The 24,198-nt window shown below is 41.1% G+C and overlaps 5 protein-coding genes across 10 annotated transcripts; 1 reads left to right on the top strand and 4 right to left on the bottom strand.

Annotated features, from left to right (window-relative positions):
- LOC109707474 (pentatricopeptide repeat-containing protein At3g22150, chloroplastic-like) lies at positions 376–3,858 on the bottom strand. Its single transcript, XM_020228750.1, has one exon. The coding sequence runs from the start codon at positions 3,520–3,522 to the stop codon at positions 958–960; it is 2,565 nt and encodes an 854-aa protein (XP_020084339.1). The 5' UTR covers positions 3,523–3,858; the 3' UTR covers positions 376–957.
- Positions 4,002–5,014, top strand: LOC109707488 (DNA polymerase delta subunit 4-like). The gene is made up of 2 exons (XM_020228776.1): positions 4,002–4,393; positions 4,535–5,014. The coding sequence occupies exons 1-2, from the start codon at positions 4,189–4,191 to the stop codon at positions 4,726–4,728; spliced, it is 399 nt and encodes a 132-aa protein (XP_020084365.1). The 5' UTR covers positions 4,002–4,188; the 3' UTR covers positions 4,729–5,014.
- Positions 5,200–9,798, bottom strand: LOC109707475 (cleavage and polyadenylation specificity factor subunit 3-I-like). Its single transcript, XM_020228751.1, has 5 exons — positions 9,314–9,798; positions 9,110–9,207; positions 8,872–8,917; positions 8,641–8,790; positions 5,200–7,392 (listed from the first exon to the last, which is right to left on the bottom strand). The coding sequence occupies exons 1-5, from the start codon at positions 9,473–9,475 to the stop codon at positions 5,758–5,760; spliced, it is 2,091 nt and encodes a 696-aa protein (XP_020084340.1). The 5' UTR covers positions 9,476–9,798; the 3' UTR covers positions 5,200–5,757.
- Positions 10,409–15,906, bottom strand: LOC109707476 (pectin acetylesterase 8-like). Of its 4 annotated transcripts, XM_020228754.1 has the most exons (15): positions 15,755–15,906; positions 15,474–15,634; positions 15,124–15,257; positions 13,918–14,039; positions 13,630–13,712; positions 13,363–13,492; positions 12,893–12,972; positions 12,661–12,747; positions 12,449–12,573; positions 12,228–12,288; positions 12,043–12,096; positions 11,881–11,958; positions 11,502–11,607; positions 11,143–11,288; positions 10,409–10,701 (listed from the first exon to the last, which is right to left on the bottom strand). In XM_020228754.1, exons 4-15 carry the CDS (start codon positions 14,036–14,038, stop codon positions 10,579–10,581), a joined length of 1,194 nt encoding a protein of 397 aa, XP_020084343.1. In that variant the 5' UTR covers position 14,039; positions 15,124–15,257; positions 15,474–15,634; positions 15,755–15,906; the 3' UTR covers positions 10,409–10,578. The 4 variants fall into 4 exon arrangements, with proteins under 4 accessions (XP_020084343.1, XP_020084342.1, XP_020084341.1 ...); XM_020228753.1 differs by having other exon boundaries at positions 15,124–15,634; XM_020228752.1 differs by lacking the exon at positions 15,124–15,257.
- Positions 17,681–22,878, bottom strand: LOC109707479 (pectin acetylesterase 8-like). Of its 3 annotated transcripts, none has more exons than XM_020228759.1 (13): positions 22,489–22,878; positions 21,438–21,571; positions 21,192–21,274; positions 20,867–20,993; positions 20,449–20,528; positions 20,222–20,308; positions 19,576–19,700; positions 19,383–19,443; positions 19,049–19,102; positions 18,876–18,953; positions 18,531–18,636; positions 18,271–18,416; positions 17,681–18,076 (listed from the first exon to the last, which is right to left on the bottom strand). In XM_020228759.1, the coding sequence occupies exons 2-13, from the start codon at positions 21,568–21,570 to the stop codon at positions 17,957–17,959; spliced, it is 1,200 nt and encodes a 399-aa protein (XP_020084348.1). In that variant the 5' UTR covers position 21,571; positions 22,489–22,878; the 3' UTR covers positions 17,681–17,956. The 3 variants fall into 3 exon arrangements, with proteins under 3 accessions (XP_020084348.1, XP_020084349.1, XP_020084347.1); XM_020228760.1 differs by lacking the exon at positions 22,489–22,878 and adding an exon at positions 22,351–22,446; XM_020228758.1 differs by lacking the exon at positions 22,489–22,878 and adding an exon at positions 22,026–22,117.

The following is a 24,198-nucleotide window of genomic DNA, read 5'->3' as shown; positions in this document are numbered from 1 at the left end:
TACAGATAAGACATAAAGCCAAACAAGTCCAACAACAGTAAGATCTGTATGTTCTACAGTCCATCGGAATCTTCCAACTACCCTATTCGGATTAGACAATAGTACTCAGCTTAGTTCTGTGGAAAGTCGGTTCTGCTTTGGAAACTTGGTAGTTCATCATAGAAAGGATAAAGAGATGTTTTTTCAGCTAAAACTCTGCAGCCATAACAAATAGCAACAAGAATCAAATATTGCCCTCAATCCTGATTAATCAGGGTTTTCTGCCTGGATCTGCTTGTACTTGAGCCCTAAATTTGCAGTCATGGTGATTATATGTAAATTCTAGTTTTTCTACCAATCTAAACAAATAAAGTATAAGACTCGGTGGAGAAATTTAAAAAAAAAACAAAGCAATGAATCAGGTATTTTGTTAACCGCATACAGTTCATCTCATTGATTCAAATGATCAAATTTGATGTCTTGGCATATCTGAACAGTGGTCCCAGGAAACAATCTTCATAGCCAACAACTTTTAGGCATCTATACATTTCTACTGTACATGTATATGGCCAAGTGCCAACACAGCAACATTCGAAGGCTCCCCTCCTCCTCTTTTTTTTTTTTTTGGTCCTTTTTTCTGCTTTCATTTTCACGTCTCCCAGTCAAATGAAATAGGCTGCAAGAGCGTATAAAACAGGGTAATCGATGTTAAAATGACTGGCTTTGTAATAAACATGACGCACGATTATTTAACTGCTTCTGCTCATACTTGCAGTGACAACGCACAGCCTGATCTTCTATTCGCTAGCAGCTGATGACATCTGCATTAACATTCTAGGGCCCTCTTCTTCAAAGAACAAGCAATGTTAACACCTGGAGGAAAGGATTTGTCAATCACCTTTTTCTACTTAAGTGTCTCCTTCTGACCGCCAATACTTGGGAGTTGCCAAAGTTTAGCCTTGAAAGATACTACGATATTCAGAACTCAGCAACCCCATCCAAAATGCAAGGATCTAGGGTCTTAAAACCAGAAGATTTCATCTCTAATGTTAGCTCTTGCAACATCGAGTATATTTGGAAATTTTCTGGGTGCTTTTGGTCCCTAGAATTAAATCTGTGTGCTGCATTATCAACATAAATCCAGCTGGATCCAGGCACCTTCCTCAACCCCCTCTCTCTCATCTCCTTCCTCACCCTGTCAACATTGTCCCAATTACCCTCCACAGCATGTAAATTTGAATGAAGAACATGGTAGCCTGCAATCCCATATTCTTCCTCAAGTTGAAAGAGCCTCTCTGAAACCAGCTTTCCCAACTCTAACTTCCCATGCACTTTACATGCCGCAAGCAACGATCCCCAGATTCCTACGAAATTACCATCCTCCCCCAAGCTGTTAACAAACTCATATACTTCCTCCACTCTCCCAGCTCTGCCCATTAAGTCCACAACACAACAGTGATGCTCCGGTGTGGCCGCGATCCCAAATTTCTCCATCGAATAATATACGGCAAGACCATCATCGACCAACCCAGAGTAACTACATGCTGAGATCACTGCCACGAAGGTGACAGCATCTGGCTTTGTCCCCAACTTTTCCATTGTGTGAAAGAGGGACAAAGCTCTCGCACCAAGCCCATGCTGACCCAATGCGGACAACATTGTCGTGTAAGTGACTGTGTTCTTTACAGGCATTCCCTCAAACACTCTTTCCGCAGCGAAAATATCACCACACTTGGAATACATGTCCACGAGAGCTGTACCAACAAAAACATTATCATCCAGATAGTGGCGAATTGCAAACCCATGAATCTGTTTACCAGCTTGTATTCCACCAACTGGATCACAAGCAGACAGCAGTGGTGAGAGAGTCACTGCATTTGGTTCCCAGCCTTCTTCAAGCATTGCACGGAACACTGTGATAGCCTGTTCAGTCTGTCCGCTTTGTGTATATCCAGCAATCATAGCATTCCAAGTGACTTGGTCTCGGTTGGGAGGGGAATTCCCATCAAACAGCTGTCGTGCAGTCTCAACACAGCCCGATTTTGCATACATGTCAACGAGATAACTTTCCATTCCTTCAAACTGTATTCCATGCCTGAGGAGATACCCGTGTGTCTCTTTTCCAATTCGGATACTGCTCAGATTTGATGCGGCAGAAAGCAAGGCTGTAGAAGTGACAGAATCAACAATGAGTCCCTTTTTTTGCATCTCGTATACAAGCAATAGGCCCTCCAAGTCAAAACCATTCTGCACGAAACAAGTGATCATGGTGTTCCAAGATACAATATCTCTCTTCGGCATTTGACAAAACAAATCAAAGGCAGATTGAACACGACCGCACCTCGAGTACATGATGATGAGCGCATTGCGGACAATCAACGGAACCGCCGACAGATTGTCCTTTATCAAATAAGCATGGACCTGCTGGCCCAGCTTGACATCCTGTAACTGAGAGATTGCCATTAGGGAAGACAAGAAAGTCACGCCATCCGCATTGACCGCCTCGGATCCCAGTATCTGGAGGAAGAGATCAATGGCTTCAACATATTGCCCATTCTGAACATGCCCGTTTATCATTGTGTTCCACACCTCGGTGTTTTTATCGTCAGCTCGATCGAAGACCTGCCGAGCAGATTTTATGTCCCCGAGCTCAGAGAACATACATATCGCAGAACTCACGACAAACAGGTCATCTGCATATTCTTTTCCGTGCTTAATGAGCAATCCATAGAGTGCATCGTGGCAAATCACACCATCTGCTGCGGCCACTGCCGGGAATACGTTGACGAAACTGACTGTAGAAGGCCTAATACCCGCCTCGATCATGCACTTGAACAGCGCCAGGGCGTCGTTCGGGCGGCAGGATCTGACGTACCACGCAACGACAGTGTTCCAAGACACCGCGTTTCTGCGGGGCATTCTGTCGAACAGCGCGCGGACGACGTCGGGGCGAGCGGGCTCGGGGTCGGAGGCGCAGGCGTACATGTTGAGGAGGGAGTTGTTGAGGACGGGGTTCTTGGGCGGGGCAGAAGAGCGGCGGATGAGGTGGCAGTGGATGGACCTGCCGAGGCGGAGGCGGCGGGAGTGGGCGCAGGCCTTGAGGGCGGAGGAGTAGGTGTAGTGGTCGGAGTCGGAGGCGGAGGCGGAGGCGGAGGCGGAGCGGGGGAAGGAGTTGTTCATGTTCATGAGGGCGTAGAGGCGGAGGGCGTCGTCGGGGAGGGAGTTGCAGACGTAGCCGATGAGGAGGGTGTTCCAGAGCAGGGTCGGAGGGGGGTCGGCGGCGCCGGGGAGGATCGAGTCGAAGAGGCGGCGGGCGCGGTCGAGGCGCCCCTCCTTGCAGAGCCGGCTCAGCCGGGCGCGGAGGAGCGCGGTGGGCCGCTTCGGCGACTTGGCATGGTCGGATTCTTCTCGTATCGTCGCCGCTGGGGTTGTCGGGGAGGAAGGGAGGAGAGGAGGGAGACGCGAGGAGGAGGAGGAGGTGGCGGCGTTGCTGGGGCATAGGACGAGAAGAGGTGGAACAAGGGAGGACGACGACGACGACATGGCTCCGCAGCAAATTCTCTCTTCCCTGTCTCAACATCATGGCGCCTTCTTTATGCTTTTTATCTTCTTACTTATACATATGCTTTTTATCTTCTTTCTTTCCTTAATTCCTCACCCGCTTTTTTTAACCTTGGTTTTTTTTTTAAATTTTATTTTTGTTTTTATTTTGTGCGTGCGTGCGCGCGTGCGTGCGTGTTGTGGGCAGCAGCAGCTAACCCACACAATCCTCACTACAGATTTTCTCTCTCTATCCGTGGGACTGGATCTTTTTGCACTTCATATCATACTTGGACCGCACAAATCAAAATGCAGCAAGGAAATAAACACAAACAATTATTATTATGACTATTTATTAATTATTTATTGAATACATCTAGTTTTGATCGGACGGTTTTAAATGCACTCAAACAAAATCAAACGGCTGGGAAAAGTAACCAAACTCTTTCCCCTAACCTATTTCTATCGCAGCAAAGAAAGACTTGGATGATAACGAGATCGTGAGCGTCCACGTGGAAAGTTATTTTCTTCATCTTTTTTTTTTTCCCTGCACCGATGATGATATGTTTTAAAAAAAGGAAGCCCTATCGCGTGTTTTAAAATTCGAATCCGTCCGTCTAACGGAGGAGAGAGGGAGAGGGGAGAGAGAGAGAGAGAGAGAGAGAGAAAATGGCATCGAAGGACATCAAGGGTTTCTACCGGCAGACGAAGAAGAAGGGCGGCGGCGGTAAGGCTAAGGCCAAAGACAAAGCCGCCCCCTCCAACTCCAAGAAGAAGGAATGGGGCGGCAAGCACACCGGCGGAGCGTCCGTCGGAGCTCCCGATCCGGCTCAGACCCCGGCCCTCATCGCGCACGGATCCTTGGATCTCGTAGGTGGGTTAGAGCCCTCTCCTCCCCCAACCCCTCTCCTCTCCTCTCCTCTCCTCTATAATTTGAAAACCTACCCTGATGATATATTATATATTATATATAAATAAAATATTAGATTACTCGCTCGTTCGTTGGTTCGTTCAGATGACTACGGAGAAGAAGAGGAGAGGCTGAGGCAGTTCGACATGGACATGAGGTACGGGCCCTGCATCGGGCTCGGCCGGCTGCAGAGGTGGGAGCGCGCCGCCGCCATGGGCCTCAACCCCCCTCCCGACGTCGCCCGCATCCTCCAACGGCCCTCTGCCGCCCTCGAGTGCCTCTGGGACGGCCGAGTCTAGTATAACACAGCACCTATACCATGTCTCCCAGTGCCCCAGAACACGAAACATATTATCGAGGAGGACATGGACACGGACATTATCTTAATTAGTTAGGGTTCGGTTCAGCCTTCTTCTTTTTCACACTTGTGCTCCATCAGCTGTATCTCAAGACTTTCTCTTTCTTTTCATCATCATGGGCTATTACTGTTCTGGAAATCTTTGGATTGATCTTTATTTGGCGTTCCTTGCTGCTCGAACCTGTATGCACCATTTGCATTTCTTTGACTAGCGTATTACAAACAAACATCGTTCTCTATCATCCTGTGTGTGTGATCGAGAACCAAATAAACTCTTCTGAGCGCCGTCATGTAAGTGATCATGTACATGCTGCAGACAACAAAAGAGAGCTACAAAATGCAAAATTATACATATACAGACCGCACTGTCCGTCTGTTGCCCCTAATGCAATGCAAAACATAACAGAGTTACTTGCAGAGTAGTGCATGAGATACTCATTGCTACTTAAGCAATAGATCATGTAAGTTACAACAACCGTACTCCAATGTACTCAGAAAGCAGTTGCAAGCTTCAACACAATTATCAAAGCATAGAGCTCCTATGTTATCAAAAGTATAGAGAATTTGATGCTTCCGACTTTTTGACCCTTGGATCAAAAATGATATGGTTGGAATAATTACAATTCCCCCCTAAGGTTGATTAGTACCCCTAAAGTAGAGTGGTCCACACATGATAATAGTATTAATTCAAATATTAGAAATGATCAAATAAGCTAATTTAAAGGCAAAAAAATCGAAAGCATCAGATCCTCCATGTTTCCGATAGCATAGTAGCTCTACTCATTATCAAAAATACTCTCAAAACTGAAAATATTGACAAAAGCTAAGCTGCAGGGACACAATGCTGTTTGGTGCGAGTAATTAATATCAGTGAATATAAAATACGTAGTTCGTGAAACATTTATCACTTGGCTTCGGTCCGGTATATCCATTAACAACAAAAGTATCCTCCAAAAACTAAGGCCGGAAATTATGCGGTTAGAGGAATCGGTCTCACAGCACCCTGAATCCTCCGAAATGCCATCCTCACCCTTTCCTTCAACCCCTCGTTCTCGCATTCCACCTCACCATTCTTGCCATTCAGCTGTGCCACATCCCCGTCCACGGTAATAACCAACTTCCCTTCCTCCGCAACTTTGACATCCCCAAAGAGAGAGACCATCAGAGCATATATTACCTTGTGTGCCATCTTTTCCGTCTCTTCCTGAGTCCTGGTAGCTTCCTCTACTGGGGTCACCTTAGGGCCTTCTCGGTTAATATTCAAGATCATAGCCACAACAGAATCAGAAACCATATCACTTATTGGATCGGAGGACCACTGCATCGTCACGTAATTCTCCGACTCTTGCTTTATAGTGACCCTTTCGTGCACAACCAAAGTAGGGGCATCAGCCTCTTGCGATGGGGATTCAACACTCTCGTAAATTTGCTTTAGCCTATACTTTATGACTTCGAACGAGCCCGAATAAGGGACAGAGATCCTTTGGGTAATATTAGCTGTCGATAGCTGTGAGAATACATGGAGGTCCTCCGGCGCCATAATCTGATACGTGAAGCCCTTCTTGACAAGTAAGCCGCTTACAGTCTCCCCAACATCCGGTACCTTCTCGGCCAGCCGTCCAATAGTTTTAGCCATCTTCTCAGAACTAAAGTACATCTCCACAGATTGGCAGTTCTTGGGGGATATGATCTTTGTATTTGTACCAGTGAACTGAGTTATAAGGTTCTGCTTGAGCCGTGCCATCTCATTAGCTTCTCCATGTACAAGAATAATGTTGGGCGGCATTAGCTCATTCAAGAAGGCGCTTGTCTGAGCGAAATCTGCATGGGCGGAGAAGGAGATGTAGTAGACCTGCATGTTGAGAGGGGCAGTGAGCCCATTCATGAGGGTGACTTCCTTCGGTTCATTAATGATGGTCTTCGCGAGCGTCCCTTCCATGACATACCCCGGAAGGACACAGGCATTTTTCTTATCTGAGCACCATTTATCAAATAGCTGCCGGGAAAGCCCGCTCTGTAGGCTACCTGGGCTGGCCATCACCACTGATGGGCCCACATCATTGAAATTCTCTATGCTCTTCAATGGAGATATGTGCTTGAAATCGAAAGGGTTGGACTTTGCAAACTGGTTCCTTATCCTCTCATTCATGGAATTTATGTAGGTCTGGTAGACAGCCATACACCTCTTGGCAAGAGGGGAGGCATAATATATTGGAATGTTATGGAGATCGGGGTGATTGGACCAGTATTCATCAAGAATGAGAAGAAGCTCTTGGGCTCTCCCGAGGGCGAAAGCAGGGATGAGGACACGGCCGCCCTGGGAGACGGTGGAGTGAATGATTTCGGTGAAGCGTTTCTCACGGGCCAGACGTGGCTGGTGGAGCTGAACGCCGTACGTGGACTCGATGATACAGATGTCAGGGGAGAACTGGGGGATCTCGGCAGCGAGAAGGTGACGATCCTCCTCACGGGAGTAGTCGCCCGTGTATAGGACCCGCACTCCAGCGATGTCGACCATGAACATTGCGGCGCCAAGGACATGGCCTGCAGTGTAGCACCAGAAACGGATCCCGTTCACCTCTAGCGTCTGGTGGAAATCGATCACCTGCAGAGAGAGACATCAGTATATTCACCTTGTTTAGTTCACCTTTCACAAAGCTTGTTAAGCACCAGCAAGAGGACGAAGACATGAGAAGTCAAAAAGAAGTCCCTCTTCTTTTTTTTTTTTCCCTGACACACCTTACCACATATTTCTCACCAGAGAGTACATCCTCACCACCAAAGCAAATCAAGATTGTAAGGCATCTTCTCATGAATTTATTATGCTACGCGCATTTTTTATATACTAAGACACTGCAACAGGATACTTACACTCATGAAGGAAAACTTTATATTTTCACATGTGCGATTTCTGTCAATAATAGTAAGTTGTCTAAACCTTCCAAATAACTTATACATATTTCAGGGCAGGCCTTGCAGACAGCAGACCACTTGGATGTCCAACACAAACTGCGGAAAAACTAATGCTCACATAAGAGTAGAAATGACTAATTTAATCTATTCCGAGAAAGGAAATGAGAATTAAAACACAAGAGACTGGGCATCTAACATTTTGTCGACTCAAAACTCTTCTATTTTATCACTGACCCTATAAACCCCCCTACGAACTCCCTCCAGTCATATCAGACCAGTACCACAGAAGATCACCTATCTGCAGCTGTTATATCAAATCAAAAGAAAACTCACAGACCAATATTTTTATCAAAGTGGGAGCAGTACACAGTACTGAGAAGACGTCGTGTAATGCTGAAACCACTTGGCAGTCATATTACAAAAGTTCCCCCCTGATTGGATGAATGGAGGAAAGAATACAGGTACTTAGTTATTTCGAAAAGCAATGAGTGTAAAAAGAAAACATATGGTTGACGAGCTTTGTCTTATGTACTAACAATTTTTAATGGCTCATTGTAGAAGCCGCATGATAAACTGGTGCACTGAAAACTTTCCTCACTCATATAAATTTGTACATTCTGATAAAAGCCAAGGATACTCATGTGATAATTATGTTTTTAGCACGCAAGGTAGATTAAAAATTATCATGAAGCCATTTTCATTTCACAGTCGAAAAACCAGAGATGCGGAGTATCTTATGCACAAATTTTCTGCTATGCCTACATCTATCCAATAAATTTACAACCAACCCGAAAGAATTTGTCCTAAATGTCACTCAAATAACATGTTGATGGCATATTCACGCCCTTCAAACTTAACAATCAAATCACCCTCCAGAATCTATGCATTGCATAGGATCAGCATAAACTACCTCAAAACCAACTAACGGCAACTAACGTACCTCTATCTTATCCATTGAGCGGAGAATGTCTTGCTCATCATATAGCATATCCTCAACAGAAACTTTGCTCACTTTGACATAATCCGACAGAAGCAGCTTGTAAATGGCCTTTGTTGCATGAGTCATAAAAACTCTCCCTTTGAAAGTGGTCTGAGAATCAGATTGTCTATTAGGATTACAAGGTTCAAGAAGTATGATAGTTAGATCAACGTGAGAGAAAACGAAGCATACCTTCTCTAAGAAGTATGGCAATGACGCAGCATGATCAAGGTGAAAGCTGCAAATCAATTACATGGCTATCATATTAGAGTCTGTTTACATTTGATTTCACGAGGATATCCCGAAAATAAGAGGCGATAAAAGCATAAGAGGAAATTTTTAAAGAATAAGAAAAATAATAATGTGTACATATAGTTTGGGTACTTATGGGATGAAATGAAAGACAGAGCAAAGAGAAAGCAAGGCATACTGAGTAACGAGAAGCACATCTATGGTTGAAGGATCAATCTCATCGAAGTAAGGCAGGGCGGCCATGCCGGAGTACGCCGGATGTATCCCACAATCGAACTGTAAACCAGAATCAGAATCCGAAAGAAATACTCAGTTAGTTCGTAAACCTCCCTCAAACGAGAATGCAACACAACCCAACCCAACCCAACCCAACCCAACCCACCAAGACGATCTTCCCCTTGTAGGACATGTAGACGCAGGAGCGGCCCACTTCACTGCCGGCCCCCAGCGGGGTGATAATGAGCTGATCCCCCTCCCTCGTCGCCGCCGTCGACTCCCGCCTCTTCAAGCTCGAGCCCTGCCCGGTCATGCCCGACGCCGCCATCTCGGAGAGAAGGAGAAGGAGAAGGAGCGATCGAAGAGAAATGAAATGGTGGAGGACTACTTTAGGTCACTAGTTTGGGTTTTGGGTGCGGTTGGGAAATTGCAAGTAAAACCCTAGCAAGGCGGTGGAGACTGGAGACCGGAGGCAGTCATACTCATAGAAGAACCAGCACAGGGGCAAACGGACCCGTTCGAAGAGGAGGATGTCGGATCGACGCAGTTTGAGCTCGGGTCTCATCTTCTCACCGCCTCCCTTCTTCTCGTCTTCTTTTAGTTCCCGTCTATGCCAACAGGCAACAGGCAACAGCAGAGAAAGGAAAAGTCCCACATCGAAAGCGGTGAACCGCTATCATCGGGCGGTGGGAATTAAGGGCGGACCGAGGCCCATGCAGCAAAGCATACCTTTTTCGGCCTTTTGGCTAAGATCAAGTGTAGTATCTGTTCTTTTCAGTTTAATATCTGATACGTGGGCCATGCGCCCACCTCGATATTAAATTAATTTTTATTATGTGGCGGAGGGCTCAACCCACGGTAGCTTGCTGCCGGGGCCCTCGCGCGTCGCCCATGCGTCGCACTGCTGCATGGGCCTGGCGCCGCACCCCTACCAAATCTGAATCTTAACAATCTTTTATTTTATTGTTTGGGCTCAGCTGATTGACTTGTTAGACCGGTAGCGATCCATTTGAGGTAGCTACGTACGCAGGCATAGTGGTGCCTAAGGTTTTGTCAGGGAAAATCATCTAAATTCTTCCTCATGTACTAGATATATACTTCTACGGGGGGTGGTGGTGGTAGTAAATATTGTGAATATGATATTTTCTATAAAGATTAGCTTAATCTGAATATCATCGCTTTATTTCACCAAAGTTTCTCTTTAGATATCAAATGGTGTCCTTAACACCCCAGAAATAAAGAATTTAATCTCATGCAGATCTGCCGGACAAATAAAAGAACTTTGATTGAAAGTACCCGTGAAGTCAAATTCTTATACATTTTGTTATTCTTGAAGAGATTATTCTTTAGCAATTGCTCAATTTTGAGCATAAATTATTCGAACAGATACAATATAATGAATGAGAATAAGAGGCAAGGGTACTGTAATTGCTATGCGGCCGAGTAGTCCTCAAATATGCGGTTATGGCAAGTGGAGTCACATGGGTAAGGGCAGTCGATCTTCTGAAAGGCACTGCGACCGTAAAACCAGTCTCCTACAGCCTTTCCAATTGTCTGCACGGGAAAAAAAGGAAAATAAAAAACAGCCTTTCCAATTGTCTGCACGGGAAAAAAAGGAAAATAAAAAAAGAAGGGGGGGGGGACTTTAAGCATCGAAGGAAAGAGTTTTTTTTGAGAAAATAGGTAGCAAACTACCTGCTTCATTCATTAGGTCAAATGAACTGAACATACAAGTTGGAGGCAGCTTGGGCCTCCAAGAGAGCGGCAAAAGGTTGAAAAAAGGAGTAAGAAAGAAGAAGAAAGAAAGAAGAGTGGAACAGAAAGGGAAGGTACATAGGGCATCAGAGCATCATCGAAGGAAAGAGTTAAAAGTATTCTGAGAGGTCTGAAGTCTTTTTTGCATGCTTGAAGACCAGAAGAAAAGCAGGATCTAGGCTGGTGTTTTATGGTTTGGAGTTGCTTTATGGTTTGATAGTTTGAAGTTGAAAGCCTTACAGTATTTTGAAGCATGGGAGAATCGGATGCGAGCCACGTCTCCTGCATCTCTGATTGGCAATGGGCATAACAGGAGTTTATAAACATCCCTCTAGATGAAGAGCTTCCAAGTTCAGCCAACACGTCCAGAAATTCCGTTCTGAAACCTGTTACACCAAATTAAAAATAGTACAGAGATTTGCTGAACCAATCAGAATTCCCTTGGTCTCCATGCCAGCTAAGAAGTTAAAACAGTATGAACATTTGCTAAGCCATCACACAGAATTTCAAACACTATTCTAATGCTTAACAGCTCCACCTCACTACAAGTTCCTACAGCATAACAATTAGAGCAACTGGCTGTATCGGAGAGCACTAACCTTGCATGATTTGAAGTTGAGATGAAGAGCACTGTTTTATATCAAGCTTACAGTCATGCCAAGTACCATGGGGATCAGCAACACCCGGTGCCAAAATATTCTTTATCTAAAATGGAGAAGCACCTATAGTAGTTACGTACGCACTTCTCACTATATGAATACATGACAAAAAAAATAAAGTATCTGAAGAAATTTTACATTAACCATCTACAGAAAAATGAGTCTCTCCTACTACAAACGGCAAGATAAAAAGCTCAATCACCATTTCAAAGAAGTAAATAAATTATCCGAAAAATTGAGTTAACAAAGATATTTTGTTAAGTTCATTCTCTCTACATTCTTGTTATAAATACATTAGCATCAATGATAAGAAGCTAACCTGCCATGAATCATATGCCGCATTTAATATAAAGAGTGGCGTTTGTATCTGCTGCACCAAGTACTGGGGAAAAAGACACTGCAATTGCAGAAAAATGTGCTGACAAGACAGCATGGTTTCTCTAAAGTAAGAAGTTCATGTTTGATGTACAAATGTACTTACCAAGCCCGGAGCCATTCTTGAAGTGCAAAAAGATGGCAAATTCTTTGCCGAGCCCTACAGGTCATGAAACGAATAAGCAATGGACAAACATCAGAAATAAATAGAGTTGAATCAAGTACATTGGCTACAAATTGCAAATCCCCTGTAAACTTTTCATCGGAATTCAAAATCAATCTATGGCATACATGTGTTGTCACCACATCATCAAAGAATGCAGCAATGTGAGCTGTTCCAGTAATATCCTTCCTGTCGTTAAGAAGAGATAAGAAAATAGAGTCATAAGCAACTTGAGATGGTAAGCTTGTAGATAGATATGATCAACAAGCCTACTCTGTGGATTTGAGGAATCTTATACATAGAAAAAGAACTTCTGACTAAGAAGGAAAAAGATTAAAAAGGATCTTACACATTAATAAAATAACCGGCATCAGAGAGGCATTTTACATTGGCACCCGTTGGTAAAAGTGCACGAAAGTTATCACAGTGAAGTAAGGATGTCAACCCACCAGCTGAACACCCAGAAAGAAGAGCCTGCGAGAATTTAAAGTTTCTAAAGACTACTCTTGTAATTTTCTTCTCTTTTTTAAAAGGGAAAGTTAGGATTCACAGGAAGCACACATTCTCAGCCTTGTCCATTCCTCGGGCAAGCAGATCCTCCATAATAGCAAGCCACACCCTTGCTCCTCTGTAGTGAAGATTGGTTACCTACTTATATGCCCATACAAAAGCAAAAGTTAATCTATGAATATTTCTGATGTTGTACCTAATAATGACTAGACTATTGCGAAGTCGCAACAGGAAAAAATAAATAAATAAAAAGAGATGAGAAATCAAGGTACGTGAGACTCACAGGATCTACTCTTTCTACGTCACCAGTAAATGATGAACCATCACAATAACGAACCTTGACCTTATTCCAATTATAGAAATCTGGGAATGGCAGTCCAGCCAACACAAGAAAGAATACAGAACAATGTGCATATCAGTTTAGAACTCATACTACTACATAATCTCAAGTTTCTTCACTTTTTATTAGGTGTTAAAAGCTTCAAGTCACGTGTGGGAGAAAATCGAATTAATAAAGTTTTTCTTTGACCTGCTCATGTAATCAAGCACACGGCATTCTATGATATGTTAAATGCTGTGGTTAAGAGGGAGTTATACATGTCCTTAAAGGCTATAACAACTAGCTAAGGCAAGCCCATTAGTCACAATATCTGGAATCACAAAAGGAACATATTGCTACCAAAAGGAATTCAGAAACAGAAAGAAATTTGCCGGTTCCTCTTGTAACGAACAGATAGCTATCATAGGACAAACCTGGATTAAATGGAGGAGTGTTGCTTAGGATTCCAGAAAATGCCAGCTGCTTCACCATTTGCTTAGAGGATCCTAAACGTGTAACCTTGCGCGCCAGGCAAGTCGTAACATTGTTGCACCATCCTCCTCCCTGAGATTTGAAGGGAAACAAATTCCAACTAAATGTGATAAAGTAATTATTACAAAGAAAGAGATTGCAAAATATCAATTAGAAACAAACAAGTTCACTCTTTGATTGACCCAAATAGTACAATATGATATACTGACCTCAATCTGAACCAACCAATTGTTCACCCCTGACCCAAAACCTGGGGACAGATGATATGCAGGTGGGCTTCCATCCAAACAAACTGCATTTTTATTCAAAAAGAAGGTGGATTATGGGCAAAACAGAAGAGACAGCTTAGAAAATAAACCAGAAAAGAAACAAATCAAGTAGCCCAGTTCACACCAAAGTATTTGATGTGGTTAACATTTTTAAAAGACAAAAGGAAATACCAGTAATGATACCAACTCAATTGGAATGAGCATTTGGATATTGGCACGATTATTTACCTGCCCCTTTTGCTACAGCGTCTTCGACATATGTGATATCCACAAAATAACCTTCCACTTTCAAAAATATCAGTACCCAGATAAGAGCACGGCGCCATGCATATGACTTAGCACCTTCCATCCTGAGAAGTTATCAATAGTATAAACTTTGATTATAATTTTCTGCTGAAAAATCTAATGCATTATAAGCTGATTGGTTTTGGATCATGAGTTCCAGGAATATATATATATATATATAGTTGAGTTAGAAGACTATCAGTAGCAAGTGGGCTCCATTGCTACCGATTTATTTTCGATGATGGAGCTTCCAATTCGACGATCGGCACAGTTAAACATGATCTACACTACTTGAGTATGGTTAGAATCTATTTTTGTAGTACCAATCGCTGATTTACAACCATGCTTTAAAATTGAAGCAGAATTAAGAATAACCAGAAGTATCACCAGAGTCTTGTCTTCTGACACACTGTTTAACACACCAAGTATACAAATACAAGGAATCAAACAGACTCCCTCAAGACTCTTTGCATAGAACTCAACCATCTCTTCTACTAAACTCAAGAAGTTAACATATTTTATTAAATAAGCCCAGAAAGATTGAGCAAGATGATAACAATTTGGCCACAGAAGATCAAAACAATTTTCCTGTTTAAGCAACAGGAGCGAAAGTATAATCAATCATCAGAAGTTAAGCCACGGTAATGGCATGTAATTTGAACTTCCAAACTTTTGAAGGGGATATTACTATTACAAAGGCAACCGAATTCAACAGTTCAATTTAGCGCTCTATTTACTACTCCAGAAATTCAAGGCGAAAAATTTCATTCGCATACTAAATCACTTTATTTATCATCGAGCACTCAAAACTGTAAAGCTCTGATAGTGCTAGATTTGAGACGCAGAGACTCGCATGCATAGATAATCTCCGAGTTCGAAACATCAAATAGAACAGGTAACTAACTATATAGAAGGAAAAGAAAAGCAAAAACAGAAGAGAAGAAAATAATAATAATAATAATAATAATAATAATAATAATAATAATAAGTAGTAGGAGGAGGAGGAGGAGGAGGATGAGGAGGAGGAGAAGAAGGCCACTTAAATCTTTCACCACTCTTCACTGGCCGTTTCCGTTTCTTTTGACAAACCAAACAACCGAAGAAAGAGGGAATGATTGCAAGCAAGAGTGGTTTCGAACAAAACCCGACCTGAATTCGGAGATCCCCAACACCCTCTTCAATTTTGACCCTTCCCGCCGAAAATCCGAGGCGCAAACACAGCAGCACTCCCCGGAGAGCCTAGCCTAGCCTAGCCTTGGTGAACCCTGTCCCTCCCTCCACTCCTTTTGAATATTATTATCCAGAATTATTATTATTGTTATTGTTATTATTACCATATACATTTCTATTTATTTATAGCACTACTATTAAGAGGGGGGAGCGAACGCCCCTGCCCTCTGAAGAAAAGTTTCCCTGTCAAAAACAAAATAATAATAATAATAATAATAATAATAATAGATAGATCGATAGATATTTAATGAGCAATATTAAAGAAATACAACAAGGAAAAAGGACGTCGGTGATTGATCCCCCTTTCTCTTTCTCCTCTCTCTCCCCCTGCGCTTTTTCTTCTGAAGTCTGAACAGCGGGCGAGACGAGGGACGCGGAAGGACAGCAGCACAAGGATTAGCGGTATTGGTACCGGGAGTGAGCTAGCTACCTGTACCGGTATTTTTTAAAAAAAAAATTTCTCAACACGTGAATCGGGAGCGATATGCTAATTAGTGATGGATGGAATGGAATAAAGATTGCCCGTATAGATAGGGATTGGGAAGTAGACCGCGATGATTTGCGTGCCGGCGACGCCACATTTCGTCCCCGCTTCTCCTCTTCTGATCACGCACGCACACCGACGACAAAAGCCGTAAAATATAAAACATAAGAAAGGAAAAGAAAATTTAAAAGACGGTGACAAATAAAAGAAAAGTGTAGTCGCAAAAGAATGGCCATTCATTTCGGGCAAAGTAAAAAAAACCGTATGTGATACAGTATTCTAAGCAATACAATTTGTAGACTAAAAATTAAAAATAAATTTTGCATTTCACTCATCCAAATTTTAATTTTATCATATTACTAATTTTACCGCAGTTTTTCTTATTATTAATAATAAAGATTTTAAAATAATTATTTCAACACTTTGACGAGAACGCAAAGCTTATACTCTGTTTTTGGATGTGGAGGCAGTATTTCTCATTCACAATTTGGCGCTGTGCAGCTCTGATTTAATCTCTACCGTTTTCGGTTTGTGACTCTTGCCACTGGAATCCGTCGGACGGCTGCGATTGACGTCCGTGTTCTAGTTGGTGTGTCTGCGTGCGTATTTTGGTGTCTAAAGCCAATGGCTTTTTCTAACTTTCGATGGCGATCACTATTAGTGAAATGGCTCAATAATTGCAGGTGATGTCGTAACAACCTCAGCTCGATGCCAAACTTGGAGACTGACGTTGCGAGAGCAGACGGCGGAAGGTCTATCCACAGTTTCATATTTATAGCGGCGAGTATGCTGAATGGCTGGATGAGCTGGGCCCCGCAGCCCAGTGTCCTCTTCACGTTCCCACCTTAATTAACCCAGGCCCCATGGACATTTACGCCATATTACTGCAGTGCCAGATTTTTAAAAATAGAAAAAAAAAAAGGAGAAAACTTTAAAAACCCTCATGTGGTTTCACACTTTTTTATTTTAATACCCTATAGTTTAAAGTGTATCAAGTTAGAACCCTATGGTTTCTCACTTTATCACTTTAGTACCCTGTGGTTTAAAGTGTATTAAGTTAATACTCTGTGGTTTTGCATTTTATCACTTTAGTACCCTATGGTTTCATACTTTATCACTTTAGTACCTTATAGTTTAAAAAACCACAGGATACTAACTTGATGCAAAATTAAAACCACAGAATACTAAAGTGATAAAGTGCAAAACCATAGGGTACTAACTTGATACATTTTAAACCACAGGGTACTAAAGTGATAAAGTGAAAAACCACAGGGTACTAACTTGATACATTTTAAACCACAGGGTACTAAAGTGAAAAGAAATCACAAAAGGATTTTTGAAGTTTTCCCAAAGAAAAAAGCACCGGTTATTTGGCAAATTGGAAGACGACCTCCGCGTGAGCCGAACCGAAATTCTGTTCCAAATATATATATATATATATTTATATATTATTTTGCTCAACCACTGTGCTTGAATCGTAATGCTACGTGCAGCACCGTGCCCGAGGCCGAAGACCGGAAGCAGCCTATAGATACGGTTGTCTATAGATATGGTTGGTTGTTCAGAATTTCGGCTGGCCCGAAATGCTCAGAAATTTACCAGGCTGGCTCGAACATAAGGAAACCCAAAGTTTGGTTCATTGCCCGGACTCGTGGATGGCGACGAACCACGTTCGGGCTCGATCGAAGGAGGATGATTCGATCCAGAAGATACAACAGGTTGAGCTCGAGCAGAGTTGAGCCCAAACCTACCTTTTATTGTTCCGCCCAAATTCTACAGAGCATCTTTTACCATGTCTCAGTTATCTTCAATCAAATACCAAACAGAGCGGGACAGAGCGAGGGAGGCCGGCGAGAAAGTGGGCTTACACTTTATTACTTTGTTTATTCCAACTTGCCACAAGCCAATCCGCCGACACCGACCGAACCAGTGTCGCTCCTACGGGACAATTTCAACCAACTTTTCTCACGGAATATCGCTATCAAAAGTTTGTTGGTCCACACAAACCTTGAATTTTATTGCTAGTTTTCAACTAACGTCCAAAAAATCGGAATCCATCAACTTCATTAATAGCACACCAAAGGGCAAATCAAAGGATTATAATTAAGAGCTGAAATTGATATTAATTTTACTATTTTAACTCTCTGTTCCAATAACCGTTAGCAAATTGATGAGCACCGTGCTTGTACTCTTGCGGATGTTTGTTTTGGGTTTGGATGAAAGCCCGTAGGCCACCCTTGCGCTGATGGCCGGAGCTACAAATTATGACTAATCCTGGACGGAATCATCCTCACGGTTGCGACATGATGGGTTGCAAGGATAAGGGCAATCGATCTTCTGAACGATATCCCGATCAAAATACCAATCTCCGACGGCTTTCGCAATTGGCTGCAAAACAGAGTTTGAAAAATGTTGTTCATAAAATCCAAATTACGACCAGCTTACGGTAACTGTTACATTATCCATGCTTAAGCAGACATCTAAATGCAGCCTCGTTTTGAAGTTAAATTATTTTAAAAATGAATGAAGAGTGCAATTCAAATTCCAATTCAAATTCTAAAGCGAATGGAAGAGGATCTTACTATCTTTTCAATAACAGGAGAACCAGCAGCCAGCCATGTATCCTGTGAACCAGACTGGCAATGGGCGTAGCAGGAGTCTATGAACATGCCAGTCGACGACGACTTCCCTTGTCTTGGAATTGCACTTAGAAACTCCGACCTGAAATCTGTGCATAGAAAACCAACAACCAAGTGTGTTCAATGCACTACTCATAATGCTTGGCACCAATATACACTGCACATCACAATTTGAACATCACAGAGAACTGTCAAACACTAACCTTGCATGGTCACAAGTTGGCTCGAAGAACACCGCTTTATATTCAGTTTGCATTCGTCCCAAGTGTTAAAGGGATCAGCAGCACTGGGTGCCAATATGTTCTTGATCTGATATGTTGAGAGCAAAATAAATAAAAGTTCATCTATATAAAGAAAGGACTTGCAGGCACAGAACACTTGAATTATGAATAGTATTCGTTAGTTCAAGTCACTAACAACTTAAGAAAAGGTTCAAATATTAGGGGCATCAGTGTTAAAAAAATGGATTAATTGTCATTATAGGAGTTCCACGGAAGAATCATGACTGAACCAAAAAGAAAGACTATGCATACAAGGAAAAAGATCACCTGCCATGCATCATATGCTGCATTCAGTATAAAAAGAGGTGTGCGCATCTCTGGCACTACATATTGCGGGAAGAAGCACTGCATTTGATTACATGCGATTAGTACTCCGTAGAATCCAATAAGGAGGTATCTTAAAATCAAATCTCTTTCAACTCAGATGATTGAAGACTAACCAAATTTGGTGAAATCCTGGAAGTGCAGGAAGATGGCAAATTCTTTGCTGACCCCTAGACGAAAAAAGACATAATTAAGGCAAGCACATATTCTAAATTCCGTTAATATTGGGACATCTATATATGTCCTTTTAGAATTTAATTTTCCTGCATATGGGCAGAAGTTCTTATCATAGCCTGTTAGTAATCTGGGTTAGCAGCTCTCTCTTCACTTCTTCAGTGAACTAAATATGCAATATGAGCCAGGAAAGGTAAAGATAGGCATTTTGTACTTACTATATATTGTAGTGAAAGGAACTGGAAAAAAAAATTAACAGCAGTTTTATGGAATTACATGTGTGGTTACGACATCTTGATAAAAAGTTCTGATAGAATCATTTCCAGAAACATCCTTCCTGTCATAAGAAGTAAAAAATGTCAAATTAAGGCAGGCATGGTAAGAAAAACTAAATATCAGTTATTATACGATGCCCTCAAAAGGAAACTGAGAAGACTCAAAAAATCAAGCAAATTAGTTGCGAGCTTACGCGTTGATAAAATAACCGGCATCGGAAAGGCATTTAACTTTTGTGCTTGCTGGTAGGAGATCACGAAATTTATCACAATGCAGTATAGATGCCAAGCCTCCAGCTGAGCAACCGGAGAGAAGAGCCTATAACCATACCTCATAAAGTTATAATAGCGTACGGAATTACAAAAATATATATATCTTGTTCAACTCGTGTATCTCTCCGTAAGGAGGGGCCTAGAGTGGCTAATTATGAAACCATGTGCCAATTCTGGAGACATTGTTCTTATGGCTTGAAACTATGCTGCTAGAGTGTGCATAATGAGGTATGTAACCATCAGAGGAATTTAACCACTAGCATTTAGTGCCTGTTTGGCCTGACTTGTGGAACAGTTTGTCCAGTCCGAAAAGCAGCTAAGTTTTCAAAAAATATGGTGTTTATAAAAGAATGAAGCTAAAATGAGCTTTCCGGGCTATAAAATAGAAGATCACATTTGAAGCTTTTGCATCTCTTGCAGGAGAAAGCAACTAAGGAGACCACAATAAGATATGAATGCTTCAAAAAGCTATAGTCAAACAACACTTGTACAGAAGGTTCAAACAAGCTAGATAGGCCCTTCAGAGATGTAGTGATCATACGTAGTATTTGGTCTCACAAAACATACATTTTCAGCCTTGTTCATCCCCTTTGCTAAGAGATCTTCGATAACAGCAAGCCAAACCCTGGCACCTCTATAGTGAAGATTTGTTGCCTAATTAAACCACAACAGAAAAACTATGGTTAAGTTTAAACATGCTTTTCTGTCTGTGCATAAAGAATAAGAGAAAAGGTAATAAAATTGCAAGTAGGCTCATATATTGTTGTATGAAACAAAACACTCATTTGACTTACAAGATCAACTGTCTCAATATCCCCCGTAAAGGACGAACCATCGCAGTACCTGATCTTAATCCTATTCCAGTTATAGAAATCTGCATGCAGTCCAAGCAAGATAAATGCAAGAGCATCAGCGGATTATAGATATCAGAGCAACTGCAAGTAGATGCATGTCATATTGTGCAGTGGATTATAGATAGCAGAGCAACTGCAAGTAGATGCATGTCTTATTGTGGGTAATTACTCTGCACAAATGTTCTACATCTCTTCTTTGCACCATCTTGTTAAGAGAGAAATCATAGAGCTTTACACTTAAACCTCAGCATTCCTGGTTTAGTTCTTCCCTAATTGTTCATTTGATTGTTAACTCCCCACAATATTAGTATCCGCATTAGTGATCATTGTTTTGTGAAGTGAAAGCTAAATGTGATACCAGGATTAGAGCTTTTCTCGGTGCCTAAAATCCCAGAGAACGACAGCGGCTTCATATATTTGGAAGAGCCTCTGTGGGTATCTCTTCGGGCTAGGCATTCTTGGGTACCCCGGCACCAGCCTCCTCCCTGTCAAAGACATATAGAAGTTAGACAAACCAAACTGCAGTTAGATTAAAGAACCCGAAGAAATAATAGGAACATCTCGTTAATGTGCGCCTAGATAAACTACCTCCCCCAAAAAAGAAAAAAAAAAAAGAAAAAAAAGAAGTGTGTTGTAGTTCTAAACTAATGTTCTGAAAAAGAAAAAAAGAGAACATAACAGACCTCCATGTGAACCAACCAATTATTCACCCCGGAACCAGAACCCGGCGAGAAATGATAAGCCGGGGGACTCCCATCCAAACAAACTGCGTTACATGTCACAAGGCAAAATACCCATAAGTGTATCATTAAATAGAGAGTATTTTTTCTGGTTGCGAACTCGTCGACAAACTGAAATTGGAAACATGAAGTAAATAGAGCTAAAAAGGAGTAATTTGGAATGGAGCATTGGGTTGGTGGTGATGAAACCTGCGCCTTTGGCCACTGCACCAGTCAAGATGGTCATATCCACATTGGCTCCATCAACTTGTACTAATGATATAAGGAGATAGAATGCATAGATAAGAGGATAGGCCCACGACCGCAATTTAGCAGCAAACATTCTGCAGAGATCAATTCAAGCATATTGAAACACTGTATAGATTATATTTTCCGATTTATGGCTTATTACTTTTATCAAATAAATATATCTCGACAACACCTTTTCAGACATTAAACAACAAAGCTTTTCTAAACAATCAAGTAAGTATTCATTATATTCCCTCAAAAAAACCTCAAAAAAAGAAAAGAAAAAAAAACGTCTTCGTCATCTCGCATGAGGAAGAATGGAAGCCTCCTTCTAGTTGAAATAAAAAGCAAACACACTACCGTCCCTAGCGCAAGTGGCAAAAGAGTTTGATGGTTGGTGCTCGAGACCCAAGTTCGAATCCTAGTTGATTCACATTTTTAGCTAAGTTTATTTCTAAATAGAATAAACGAAACGGGTAGCATGCTACCTTTCTCTCTCAAAAAAAAGAAAAGAAGAAAAAGCAAACACACTCTGGATGAAAGAATTACAAGCATATCCTTGCCCACTCTCGTACTTTCTGATAATGTAAGCTTTTCTTTTTCTGTTTTGAGAAAGACGTCAACATTATTTTCTCTTTTCCTTTCTCTGGATTAAATGTTGTCCGCGGTTTTTGAAGCAAACGACCATCAAACACGCGCGCGCGCGCGCGCGCGCACACACAAAGAAAAGAAAATAATAATAATAAAAAAGAAACTTGAAGCCTGAGTACAGAAGAAGTGCACAGATTTTTTTTTTCTTTTTTTTTTTTTGGTTGAATTGGAAGAGAAATGCACAGATGGAGCAAGAGAGGTGATAAAACAGAGTAAGAAAAACCTGAATCTATAATTAGTTCAGCAATCAATTAAGGTGTACAAACGCAGCAATAGCGATGCCTCGGAAGACGCATCGAGCAAATTCAAGGAGTTATATTCTCTTCCGACACGAAGAAAAGCAAAGATACTAGATTCTCACCTGAAAATACTTGGAGTCGAGTCTCAAGGAAACCGATGCTCTACGCTTTACAGCTTATAATCTCCTCAGGAAAAAAGACGATCTTAACTCATATACCTCCCCCGTGCAAACAGATATAAAACCTTACAGCACTAAATGCTACAATTCTGCAAGTACAGCCCCTAAAAAATTTTAGTTATTTCTATATATGACCCGCCTAATCATATTTTTTACCATATTTTGAGACACATAACTTCGCAAATTGAGCTATTCTTGCGTAGTAATCCGGGTGCCTTTCTGAAAGTTCGGTTTCTGTTAGATCTTCTCTTTTTTTCTTTTTTTTTTCCTTTTTCTTTTTTAGGGGCCTTTTTGGGCTTTGTGTTCGAGTTTCGTGCCCCTGCCGCAGTCCTGATTCTCCTTACGAAACAGAGATCTATTTTCTTGTCTTGCCTTTTTGAAAATAAAAATAGCCTCCTTTTAAAAAAAATATTTCTAATCTAACCTTATTTTTATAAATTATTAAAATAAATAAATAAATACTTTTAATATATATTAACATATTAACATACCATTAATAGTAGTAATAATAAAAAAATTATAATTTAGTAAATTATAACTTAAAAATGAGGCTATAAATTAAAAATATTCCTAATCTAGCCTCATTTTTATAAATTAGGAAAAAAAGATAAATTAATACCTTTAATATATATTAATTAATATATTAACATACCATTAATAGTAGTAATAATAAAAAATTATAATTTAGTAAATTATAACTTAAAAATGAGGCTATAAATTAAAAATATTCCTAATCTAGCCTCATTTTTATAGATTAGGAAAAAGAGATAAATTAATATATATTAATATGTTAACATGCCTTTAATAGTGGTAATAATAAAAAATTATAAATCAGTAAATTATAAATTAAAATGAGGCTATACATATTAATATATATTAAAGATATTAATTTTTTTTTTTAATCTATAAAAATAAGACTAGATTAGAAATATTATTCAAAAAGAGATTAAATAGAAAATTTTTATTTTCAAAAAAACTAGACAAGGAAATAAATCCGAAACAGAGGACGGGGTATGGCTTGTTTGTTTATGAATATGTTCCCGTGGTGCGATCCAGAAAAACTAGACTGGTTAGACATATTATTCGCCCATATTTTATTTCTTATATACAAGGCACCTACCATATGAACATATACGTTTCATGTTTGTTACTTTGTATGGCTGAAAGAAGCTGTGAGATCTACTCGCCCAATAAAGCTGCTGCCTTTAGTCACGGGCGTCTTGTCCTGCACTCCGTCTCTCTCTCTCTCTCTCTCCCCTTCGGATTTCACGCGGAGAAGTTAGAGTTAGATAATGCGGAGGCCCACGACGAGTCATTTCATTCTATACTTTTAAAAATATCGAGTTATTAATATTTATAGAGTTTTAGTCATTGAATTAAGAAATATACGATTAGGATGATGTGGGCCCCCCTAGAATTGAGTGGGTGATTGATTGAATAGTATAATCTAACGGTTGAAAATGATCAGAAGAGAGTGGATCAACATTATGTCTTCTACACTTTTCCCATGAAAAATTGCGACCATCTATTCTCTAAATGCGTCTTCGTTCGTTACCTTCTACTTACCACAGCGGGACAGGATATTCCAGTTGACGACCTTGGGGATGTCCGCAACTATGGACCAAAACTGGCAACATCACCGACGCTGCTTTG

The sequence above is a fragment of the Ananas comosus genome, linkage group 3 (genome assembly GCF_001540865.1).
Source record: "Ananas comosus cultivar F153 linkage group 3, ASM154086v1, whole genome shotgun sequence".
NCBI lineage: Eukaryota > Viridiplantae > Streptophyta > Magnoliopsida > Poales > Bromeliaceae > Ananas > Ananas comosus.
Note: the sequence above shows the minus strand (reverse complement) of the source record. Positions and strands in the feature narration are given on the sequence as shown.